This window comes from Oncorhynchus clarkii, chromosome 3 (assembly GCF_045791955.1).
Source record: "Oncorhynchus clarkii lewisi isolate Uvic-CL-2024 chromosome 3, UVic_Ocla_1.0, whole genome shotgun sequence".
Classification (NCBI taxonomy): Eukaryota; Metazoa; Chordata; class Actinopteri; order Salmoniformes; family Salmonidae; genus Oncorhynchus; species Oncorhynchus clarkii.
In genome coordinates, this window is record NC_092149.1 from 15,633,017 (window position 1) to 15,643,813 (window position 10,797).

The following is a 10,797-nucleotide window of genomic DNA, read 5'->3' on the forward strand; positions in this document are numbered from 1 at the left end:
AAGGAGAGAGAGAGAGTGTCTGTGTGTGAGATAGAGAAGGAGAGAGAGAGTGTATGTGTGTGAGATAGAGAATGAGAGAGAGAGAGAGAGAGAGAGAGAGAGAGAGAGAGAGAGAGAGAGAGAGAGAGAGAGAGAGCATGTCTGTGTGTGAGATAGAGAAGGAGCGAGAGAGAGAGAGAGAGAGAGAGAGAGAGAGGGAGAGTGTCTGTGTGTGAAATAGAGATGGAGAGAGAGAGTGTCTGTGTGTGAGATAGAGAATGAGAGAGAGTGTCTGTGTGTGAGATAGAGATGGAGAGAGAGTGTATGTTAGTGAGAGAAATGGAGAGAGAGACAGAGAGAATGTCTGTGTGTGAGATAGAGAAGGAGAGACAGAGAGATATGGAGAGACAAGAGAGTGTATGTGTGTGAGAGAGAGGGAGAAGTAGAGAGAAGAAGAGAGAGAGTGAGGGAGAGACCAGGGAGCAGAGATATGTTGAGTATTAGGGATCTACTGAAACATGCAGATTGGCAGGAGAAGTCATTGGAAGCTAAACTCCATCAGATACAGTGATGGTGGAAACAGCTTGTTAGCTCATTCAGACTGTCCTAATCCACCACGTCTGTTGATTAGATACGGAATCCAAACACTGTGGAAGGAATTCAAGACTGAGCGAGAGGACGAGAAAGACAGAGAGGAGAACAGAGTATGGGGAGGGGTGGTTATGTATGGGAGGAGAGGGACAGGGAGGGAATAAAAGAAAGAGGGAGAAGAGAGAGAGAGAGAGAGAGAGGGGGGGGGGTTGTGTATGGGAGGAGAGAGACAGGGAGGGAATAAGAGAAAGAGGGAGAAGAGAGAGAGAGAGAAGAGTCACCAGGACCACAAATACAAATTCCATCTAGACACTATTGCCCTAGAGCACACAAAAAACTATACATACCTTGGCCTAAACATCAGCGCCACAGGTAACTTCCACAAAGCTGTGAACGATCTGAGAGACAAGGTAAGAAGGGCATTCTATGCCATCAAAAGGAACATAAATTTCAACATACCAATTAGGATTTGGCTAAAAATACTTGAATCAGTCATAGAGCCCATTGCCTTTTATGGTTGTGAGGTCTGGGGTCCGCTCACCAACCAAGACTTCCCAAATTGAGACTCTGCACGCAGAATTCTGCAAAAATATCCTCCGTGTACAACGTAGAACACCAAATAATGCATGCAGAGCAGAACTAGGCCGATATCCACTAATTATCAAAATCCAGAAAAGAGCCGTTAAATTCTATAACCACCTAAAAGGAAGCGATTCCCAAACCTTCCATAACAAAGCCATCACCTACAGAGAGATGAACCTGGAGAAGAGTCCCCTAAGCAAGCTGTTCCTGGGGCTCTGTTCACAAACACAAACACACCCTACAGAGCCCCAGGACAGCAGCACAATTAGACCCAACCAAATCATGAGAAAACAAAAAGATAATTACTTGACACATGGGAAAGAATTAACAAAAAAACAGAGCAAACTAGAATGCTATTTGGCCCTAAACAGAGAGTACACAGCGGCAGAATACCTGACCACTGTGACTGACCCAAAATTAAGGAAAGCTTTGACTATGTACAGACTCAGTGAGCATAGCCTTGCTATTGAGAAAGGCCGCCGTAGGCAGATCTGGCTCTCAAGAGAAGACAGGCTATGTGCTCACTGCCCACAAAATGAGGTGGAAACTGAGCTGCACTTCCTAACCTCCTGCCCAATGTATGACCATATTAGAGAGATATATTTCCCTCAGATTACACAGATCAAATCAGAGAGAGTGTGTGTTAGGGACAGAGATAGAGGGAGAGCGGGAGGAGACAAAGAGTGGGAGGAGGGGGATAGAGAGAGGGGAGGAGACAGAGAGTGTGTTCGGGACAGAAAGAGAGGAAGGGAGGGAGGAGGGGGAGGGGGAGAGGGGAGGAGACAGAGAGTGTGTGTTCGGGACAGACAGAGAGGAAGGGAGGGAGGAGGGGGAGAGCGGGAGAGCAGGAGGAGGGGGATAGAGAGAGGGGAGGAGACAGAGAGTGAGTGAAGTGGTGGTCTCTCAGGGAGAGAGACACGGTAAGTACCAAGGTCCTGAGGGATAGGAAGGTAGATATACCTCAGTGTCTGCTATAAAAACTACCAGCGCATGGACCTGCAGAGACAAAGTAACAATAACAGCCACTTGTGCTCCGATACAGATCTCCTAAAGAGTAGATCACCAGTGAAAGACAATAGTTAGGAACAGCACAGCAGCAGACCAACAGCAGACCTACAAATGGTCAGGAGGGTGTTGAAGTCTACTTAGATGCTGACAAGGACCCAGACAAGCTGAACAGAGACAGACGTTCCCATTTGAGAAAACTCTACAATGACAGTAAGTGGACGTTTCTTTAAAATTCAGCTACTTATGCAAATTGTATGAAAAGTGTCATATATTTTAATTTCCTCTATACCAACTGCAGAGAAATTCCATCGCAAAATAGTCATAAATAAAAAAAATATATACAGCCAATGTCTTCCTCGCCCCACTACATCGACAGGAGGCTGATATGGCATTGCACTATAGTCATATAAACATAGAACCACTGTTTTTACAAGTAGATTCATGATTTGTGTATTGTTTGACATTTTTACTGCATCGTTAGCCTCTAGTAAGTCAAGCCTTTCACTGCACCCATTATAGCATCTGTTGAACGCTTTACGCAACCAATAAACTTTGATTTGCTTTTGATTTGATTTAACCTGCTGTCAGATGTTGCGTTGGACTTCTATGGACAATGGTATAATGTTTATGGGTCTGTAAATACAGTAACATCACTCTGACACTAGTATCTGCATAGTGAAGTGACATTGTAATATAGACATGTCTTCATACGGGGGCGTTCAGTTGGGGGTGTCAGTGGTTGCCACGGACACAGGTCCAGAAAGGAGCACATAGTAGAGAGGCTTTTCAGCTTCCAGTGTTTATATCTTTACTGGTTTTACTTGTCTTTAAATCTGTTAATAGCGTTAGTCTTCCGACAGCTCATAATACTGTCATAGAGGCCAATATTTCAATTACAGCTAGCTCTTATCAACAGGGGGATTCATTGACCAATAAGGGATTCATTCATAATCACCTCAGGATACAAGGACACAGTGAATGTCAGGTGGATGAGTCTGGGGCAACTGTCTTCCACCTGCTGCAGCAACAAGTTACGCAATTGGTGATAATTGGGAAACGTCATTGGATCAGTCAAGACCTCAGAATAAAAATTGTAGACCTCCACAAGTTTGGTTCTTCCTTGGGAGCAATTTTCAAATGCCTGAATGTACCACGTTCATCTGTACAAACAATAGTACGCAAGTATAAACACCATGGGACCACGCAGCCATCATACCACTCAGGAAGGAGACACGTTCTGTCTCCTAGAGATGAACGTACTTCGGTGCGAAAAGCGCAAATCAATCCCAACCTTGTGAAGATGATGGAGAAAACAGGTAGAAAAGTATCTATATCCACAGTAAAACAAGTCCTATATCGACATAACCTGAAAGGTCGCTCAGCAAGGAAGAAGCCACTGCTCCAAAACCACCATAAAAAAGCCAGACTATGGTTTGCAACTGCACATGGAGACAAAGATCGTACTTTTTGGAGAAATGTCCTCTGGTCTGATGAAGCAAAAATAGAACTGTTTGGCCATAATGACCATCGTTATGTTTGGAGGAAAAAGGGGGAGGCTTGCAAGCCGAAGAACACCATCCCAACCGTGAAGCACAGGGGTGGCAGCGGCATATTGAGTGTATGTTAAATGTCTGACCCACTGGGAATGTGATGAAAGAATTAAAAGCTGAAATAAATCATTCTCTCTGCTCTCTGACATTTCACATGTCAGAAATTGTGAAAAACTGAGTTTAAATGTATTTGGCTAAGGTGTATGTAAACTTCCGACTTCAACTGTATATAGGGGATCATACTGATGATATGATAGACACAGGGGACTGAGAGGACAGTAGGTATGTACATACAGCATGTTCTGGTTGCTCCAATGTGACATTCATCCGATCTCTCATCTCATCATTTTCTCACATTTTATGGTAATCCCTGAGGTCACTGGACATCCTGTAACAGTACATTTTATGGTAATCCCTGAGGTCGCTGGACATCCTGTAACAGTACATTTTATGGTAATCCCCGAGGTCGCTGGACATCCTGTAACAGTACATTTTATGGTCATCCCTGAGGTCGCCTGACATCCTGTAACAGTACATTTCATGGTAATCCCTGAGGTCGCTGGACATCCTGTAACAGTACATTTTATGGTAATCCCTGAGGTCGCTGGACATCCTGTAACAGTACATTTTATGGTAATCCCTGAGGTCGCTGGACATCCTGTAACAGTACATTTTATGGTAATCCCTGAGGTCGATGGACATCCTGTAACAGTACATTTTATGGTAATCCCTGAGGTCGATGGACATCCTGTAACAGTACATTTTATGGTAATCCCTGAGGTTGCCTGACATCCTGTAACAGTACATTTCATGGTAATCCCTGAGGTCGCTGGACATCCTGTAACAGTACATTTTATGGTCATCCCTGAGGTCGCTGGACATCCTGTAACAGTACATTTTATGGTAATCCCTGAGGTCGATGGACATCCTGTAACAGTACATTTTATGGTAATCCCTGAGGTCGATGGACATCCTGTAACAGTACATTTTATGGTGACACTGAACCATATCCACCCAAGCATACATGTATCACCAAGTTGATCAATCAATCAATCAATCAATCATTCAATTGATAAATCAAAATGTATTTATATTGCATTTGTCATAATGTGTTTAGTATTTACTCCCACTGCTCGTTGACCATTTTCAGTGTTGGTTGGTTATTCACCATGCAACGCGGTAGCTTATAAACCTAGTCAATTCCTGCGAGTGTAACAAGATATTGGAAATGAAACATCAACTCCTTAGAAAAATGTTCCCCCTATTTGACCATGTTTCCTTGTTTTCTCTGTCAGGCTGCAGCTCAGGAACTGGACGAGCTATGTTTCCTCTCAGCCCAGTCCATGTCCACTCTGGAGACCTCCGACCACTTCCAGATGGTCAAGCTGCTGGGAGAGGGATCCTACGGCAAGGTCATGCTCGCCGTCCACAAGAAGAGAGGTCAGTAAAGCACCAGAGGTCACTGTGGTGGTCCCTGACCCTGGTCCTGGAGAGTTATGGGGTGGGCAGGCGTTATAAATGATGCCTTCCGATATTATACTTATGCTAAAACATTTATTCTGTTCTACTGAGCCACTTACTTTAAAAAAAAAAAATTTTACCCCGTTTTTCTCCCCAATTTCGTGGTATCCAATTGTTTTGGTAGCTACTATCGTGTCTAATCGCTACAACACCCGTATGGTCTCAGGAGAGACAAAGGTTGAAAGTCATGCGTCCTCCGATACACAACCCAACCAAGCCGCACTGCTTCTTAACACAGCGCACATCCAACCCGGAAGCCAGCGGCACCAATGTGTCGGAGGAAACACAGTGCACCTGGCAACCTTGGTTAGCACGCACTGCGCCCGGCCCACCACAGGAGTCGCTAGTGCACTATGACACAAGGATATCCCTACCGGCCAACCCCTCCCTAACGACACTAGGCCAATTGTGCATCGCCACACGGACCTCCCGGTTGCGGCCGGTTACGACAGAGCCTGGGCGCGAACCCAGAGTCTCTGGTGGCACAGCTGGAGCTGCAGTACAGCGCCCTTAACCACTGCGCCACCCGGGAGGCCGTTGAGCCACTTACTTTATGTTCGTATTCTTATCTCCTATAATTTCTCATTGTTGTTGCGTTGTCGAGAATGAACCTGGCAGTAAGCATTTAGCTGGACGGTATAAACCATGTGTATCCCGTCCAGACAGCTAATAAAACGTGAAACTTGTTAGTGTCCACGACACACCTATAATGGCTTGTTAGTGTCCACGACACACCTATAATGGCTTGTTAGTGTCCACGACACACCTATAATTGCTTGTTAGTGTCCACGACACACCTATAATGGCTTGTTAGTGTCCACGACACACCTATAATGGCTTGTTAGTGTCCACGACACACCTATAATGGCTTGTTAGTGTCCACGACACACCTATAATGGCTTGTTAGTGTCCACGACACACCTATAATGGCTTGTTAGTGTCCACGACACACCTATAATGGCTTGTTAGTGTCCACGACACACCTACAATGGCTTGTTATAAAGGTAAAACATTGTCAGACTCCGGCCACCCAAGTCATAGACTGTTCTCTCTGCTACCGCACGGCAAGTGGTACCGGAGCGCCAAGTCTAGGTCCAAGAGGCTTCTAAACAGCTTCTACCCCCAAGCCATAAGACTCATGAACATGAACCAAGACTATTTGCATTGCCCCCCCCCTTCCCCTCTCCACACCACTGCCACTCTGTTGTCATCTATCCATAGTCCCTTTAATAACTCTACCTACATGTACAAACTACCTCAACTAACCGGTGCCCCCGCACATTGACTCTGTACCGGCACCTCCCTGTATATATTGTTATTTTATACTGCTGCTCTTTAATTACCTGTTACTTTTATCTCTTATTCTTATCTTCTTCTTTTTTACTGCACTGTTGGCTAGGGGCTAGTAAGTAAGCATTTCACTGTACGGGATACACATGGTATATACCTGTTGTATTCGGCGCATGTGACTAATAACATTTTATTTCTGCTTCTAGTGAAATATAAGTCTGAAGGGGTCTGGGGTTACAGTTCAGAGGATAAAACTACATGTGAACAGTGAGTGTAGAGGTGTCTTTAAATAGTGTCAACTCAACCGTTAGCATGAGTGTTGCTGTTACGAAGTGCTTTACTACATTCTTGGGGATAGAGTTGCTGTGGGGTTTCCTCAGGGGAGAATGACTGCCCCTTCTCATTGAAGCCACGCAGGGTTGGATGGGCTACTTTCTAAATGTCATACGTAACAGTTACTAGTTACCTGTCCAAAATTGTAATCTGTAACTTTTGGATTACCCAAACTCAGTAATCTGATTACTTTCCCCTAAAGAGGCGTTAAAAGAAGACTAACTATCCATCAAACGTATTTTATGTGTCATCATAGAGGTCTCTGACTTGTGGTCAGACTCATTGGGTGGAACAAACTTAAACATACACCTTTCTTCAATGCTGAATTTTTTTACCTTTATTTAACTAGGCAAGTCAGTTAAGAACAAATTCTTATTTTCAATGACGGCCTAGGAACAGTGGGTTAACTGCCTTGTTTAGGGGCAGAAGGACAGATTTGTACCTTGTCAGCTCGGGGATTTGAACTTGCAACTTTTCAGTTACTAGCCCAACACTCTAACCACTAGGCTATGTCATTGACAAAACAGAAAGGTGTCATATTGTATTTTTTCGCAAGCATCCTCTCTGAATTGAAAAGTAATCCAAGAAGTAATCATCTAGTTTTTCAAAATATATGTATTCTGATTACAATATTTTTGCAGGCAATGTAATTTCTTAGTTAGTTTTTTTAACCAATTCTCCGCAACCCTGAAACCCCGGAAGTTGAAGGCCGACCACATTACTGCAGGCATTGTTAGCAAAAAATGGGATCCCCATGATAGTGAATGGAAAATTGTCAATCTTCGTGGTGTATCTTTGTGTAAATAAAAAACTTTGTCACTTGATCGATGGCTTTGTCCATTCATAAACAGTCATTGGATGTCCTCTATCTAAACCCCAGGGAGTAGGGAAGTAATGTAATTAGACATCCCCGGGGCTATATGGAATCTGCCAGGATGTTTTTATGTTATCAATGTGGTCACAGTGATGACAACATGATTTACTCTATAATTGATCTATTGATGTTTTGGTGCAGTATTTGACTTGATTTTAATGTCTAAATAATTTCTTGGGCCTCTCCTCCTCTCCATCAGGCACTCCCATGGCTCTGAAGTTCTTCCCCCGCCAGTCCACATCCCTCTTCTCTTTCCTGCGTGAATATAACCTCTCCCTTTCTTATTGCACTCATCCCTCTCTCACCCGGGCCCTGGGTATCTTCTTCTCCACCCCCTGCTACTACGTCTTCGCCCAGCAGGCTGGTCTCTATGGAGACCTCTACAGTGTCATCGTGTCAGAGGTCAGTTAGAATCATACATCTGTTTACAATCTCTGAGTCAGTCATACATGAGAGGTGTTTCATTTCAATGTCAAAGCACTAAAGCTAAGTGCACAACACAGACCCAGTATTGTAATTCCTCCGAGGTCTGACCTCTGTCTGCCACCACCTCTACTGTTCCAAATTGCCCTGGTCCCAGTTGCCCTCTTCCTCTGTCAGTGAGTACATGATAAAGACTTCAATGGAATCTCTCCAGTGGCCTCCACCTCGTCCCCTCTAGTGACTCTTTGTTTGTGTCGGTCTATGCCAGTAACCTACAGTGGATGATAGGCTTGCATCCTCTTCAAAACCCTGGTGCTTGCCGACAGAACAGCAAGGAACAGCAAGGGGAACTGCACCTCCTTACCTTCCTGGTGCTTGCCAACAGAGCAGCAAGGGGAACTGCACCTCCTTACCTTCAGGCTATGTTCAAACCATACATCCCAACCTGAGCACTTCGTTCTGCCACCTCTGGTCTCTTGGGCCTCCCACCCCTACAGGAGGGCAGGTCCTGCTCAGCCCAGTCAAAGCTCTTCTCTGTCCTGGCATCCCAATGGTGGAACAACTTTTACCCTATAGTCTGAAACCCTACCTCTTTGAAGAGTATCTTAAATAACTCTCACGGTGCCCCCTCCCCCCACCTCTTTTCACCCTAGCACTGACTTTGCTGGTAAATGCTTTGTCGAGGGAAAATGTCCTTGATACGATTGTGATGTGTTGTTGTCTCACCTAGATACTGTATCTTCAGCACTAATTGTAAGACGCCCTGAAGAAGAGCATCTGCTAAATGTCTAACTTGTAAATGTGAAAAATTACAAAGTGTTTGCTGTCCCAGATCCATTTAGCATCTTTGGGTGGGACGAGGACAACGTGATAGAACAGTAGTTCCCAAACATTTTTGCATCGTGACCCACATAAAGCTTTTTGTGTGACCTAACTAGTAAACTGAACCTAGCAGCCGTCTATGTTGAACCATGACCCAAAAGGAATCCAGGTCATACCATTTATGAAACAATGATATACAGTATAATGTTGTTTCTCTCTCTGTCTCCAGGTGGGTGTAGATGAAGAGTGTGTCCAGAGTGTGATGTCTCAGCTGAGTGGTGCCGTCTCACACCTCCACTCCATTGGCTTCGTCCACCGGGACATCAAACCAGAGAACATCTTCCTGTGTGACCACACCTGTCGCTGGGTCAAACTGGGTGACTTCGGCCTGGCCCGCCCCACTGGCTGCACTATCCGCGCCGTCTGGTACGACTCACCCTTCTGCACGCCTGAGGTGGAGCAGGCCAAAGAGTCTGAGAAAGTGAGGGAGCAGAGAGAGGAGAATGGAGAGGAGGAGGAGAACATTTGGATCACAGTGGAGACCACTATAGACAGCTGGGCCCTGGGCGTGCTGGTCTACTGCCTGCTGACGGGATGCTTTCCCTGGGAAGAGACCACGCACAACGACCCCGCCTACAGGAGGTACAAGGAGTGGTACGACCGCGAGACGGAGAGGGAGGAAAGGAACAAGGGACTGAGAGGGGAGCAGGAAGTAATTTGGTGTGAAGGTGAAAGGGAAAAGGACAATATCCTGAGCCTGGAGATGAATCAGGTGTCGAACCCTGTGGCCCCACAGTTTGAAGGCTTCAGCCCACTGTTGATGTCTCTTTTCAGGGAGCTGCTTAACCCACAGCCCAGGCTTCGAGGAGGCCCTGATGAGATCCTCAGCTACCTGGGTGGGCCCTGGTTGATTGAGACGGAGAGAGAGGAGAAGAGGAAAGCAGAGGAGGTAGAGAAGGAGGCCAGGAAAATAAGAGAGGCAGGAACGGTGGAGGAAGGGAGGGAGAGGGAGGGAAGAGGGGAGAGATAAAGTGTTTCATACTAGACAGGTTCGAGAATTTTTAAGATGTACTGTACATTTTCAAAGAGAATATTTGCTTTATAGAGGTAGATATTCAGAATATTTTGCTGAACATTTCTTACTCTGTATTGATAGAATTGAGACAACTGTATTTTGATATTGCTGTATGTTTTACCTTGTAATAGTTCTCTACAGTGTAATGCAACTTAATATAATGTGTGTGTGTGAGCGTGCATGTGCCATACCTGCCTGTGTATGTGCGTGCTTGAACATGATCGTGAGTGTGCATGTGGGCTTAGGGGCAGCTAGCCTCTTAAGAGAATACATTAATTAGTTATCCTTCAACACACAGGCAGTATTATAATGATCACTCTATGACACTTTATGTTGTAAAAATATCTGAATAAACCAGTTTGTATTTATATACATGTCTTGCTTCTCTATGTATGTCTAATACATTTTTTCTTGTATTATTTTTAAATAATACATTTTCCAATATGCAAACCTAGGGATTTTGTCAAAAATCAGCAAAACAACTAGGTTATCCACACGTGTACCTGGCTCCACGAGGGCACTAAAGGGGGCTTAGTCCCCTCAGTTCAAACTTTAGCCAACTCAGTTTTCATTTTAAGTCACTATATAAAAATAGCAAAAAAGTTACAAGCAGTGTGTGTCTGGGGCTATGGAAAGCTATTGGGGCGGTTAAATCAAATCCAATCCTGTTTTATGCGCAGAATACAACAGGTGTAGGAAATGCTGAATACAACAGGTGTAGTAGACCTTACAGTGAAATGCTTACTTAC

The 10,797-nt window shown here is 44.8% G+C and overlaps 1 protein-coding gene across 1 annotated transcript; it reads left to right on the forward strand.

Annotated features, from left to right (window-relative positions):
* The first annotated feature begins 1,934 nt into the window (after window positions 1-1,934).
* Window positions 1,935-10,416, forward strand: LOC139405754 (serine/threonine-protein kinase SBK2-like). Its single transcript, XM_071148177.1, has 4 exons — window positions 1,935-2,370; window positions 5,006-5,150; window positions 7,928-8,130; window positions 9,203-10,416. Exons 1-4 carry the CDS (start codon window positions 2,365-2,367, stop codon window positions 10,001-10,003), a joined length of 1,155 nt encoding a protein of 384 aa, XP_071004278.1. The 5' UTR covers window positions 1,935-2,364; the 3' UTR covers window positions 10,004-10,416.
* Window positions 10,417-10,797: the final 381 nt, after the last annotated feature.

Coding starts and splice junctions, on each gene's coding strand:
- LOC139405754 (XM_071148177.1), top strand. Junction 5,151..7,927: donor CGCCGTCCACAAGAAGAGAG/GTCAGTAAAGCA, acceptor CCTCTCCATCAG/GCACTCCCATGGCTCTGAAG. Junction 8,131..9,202: donor ACAGTGTCATCGTGTCAGAG/GTCAGTTAGAAT, acceptor CTCTGTCTCCAG/GTGGGTGTAGATGAAGAGTG.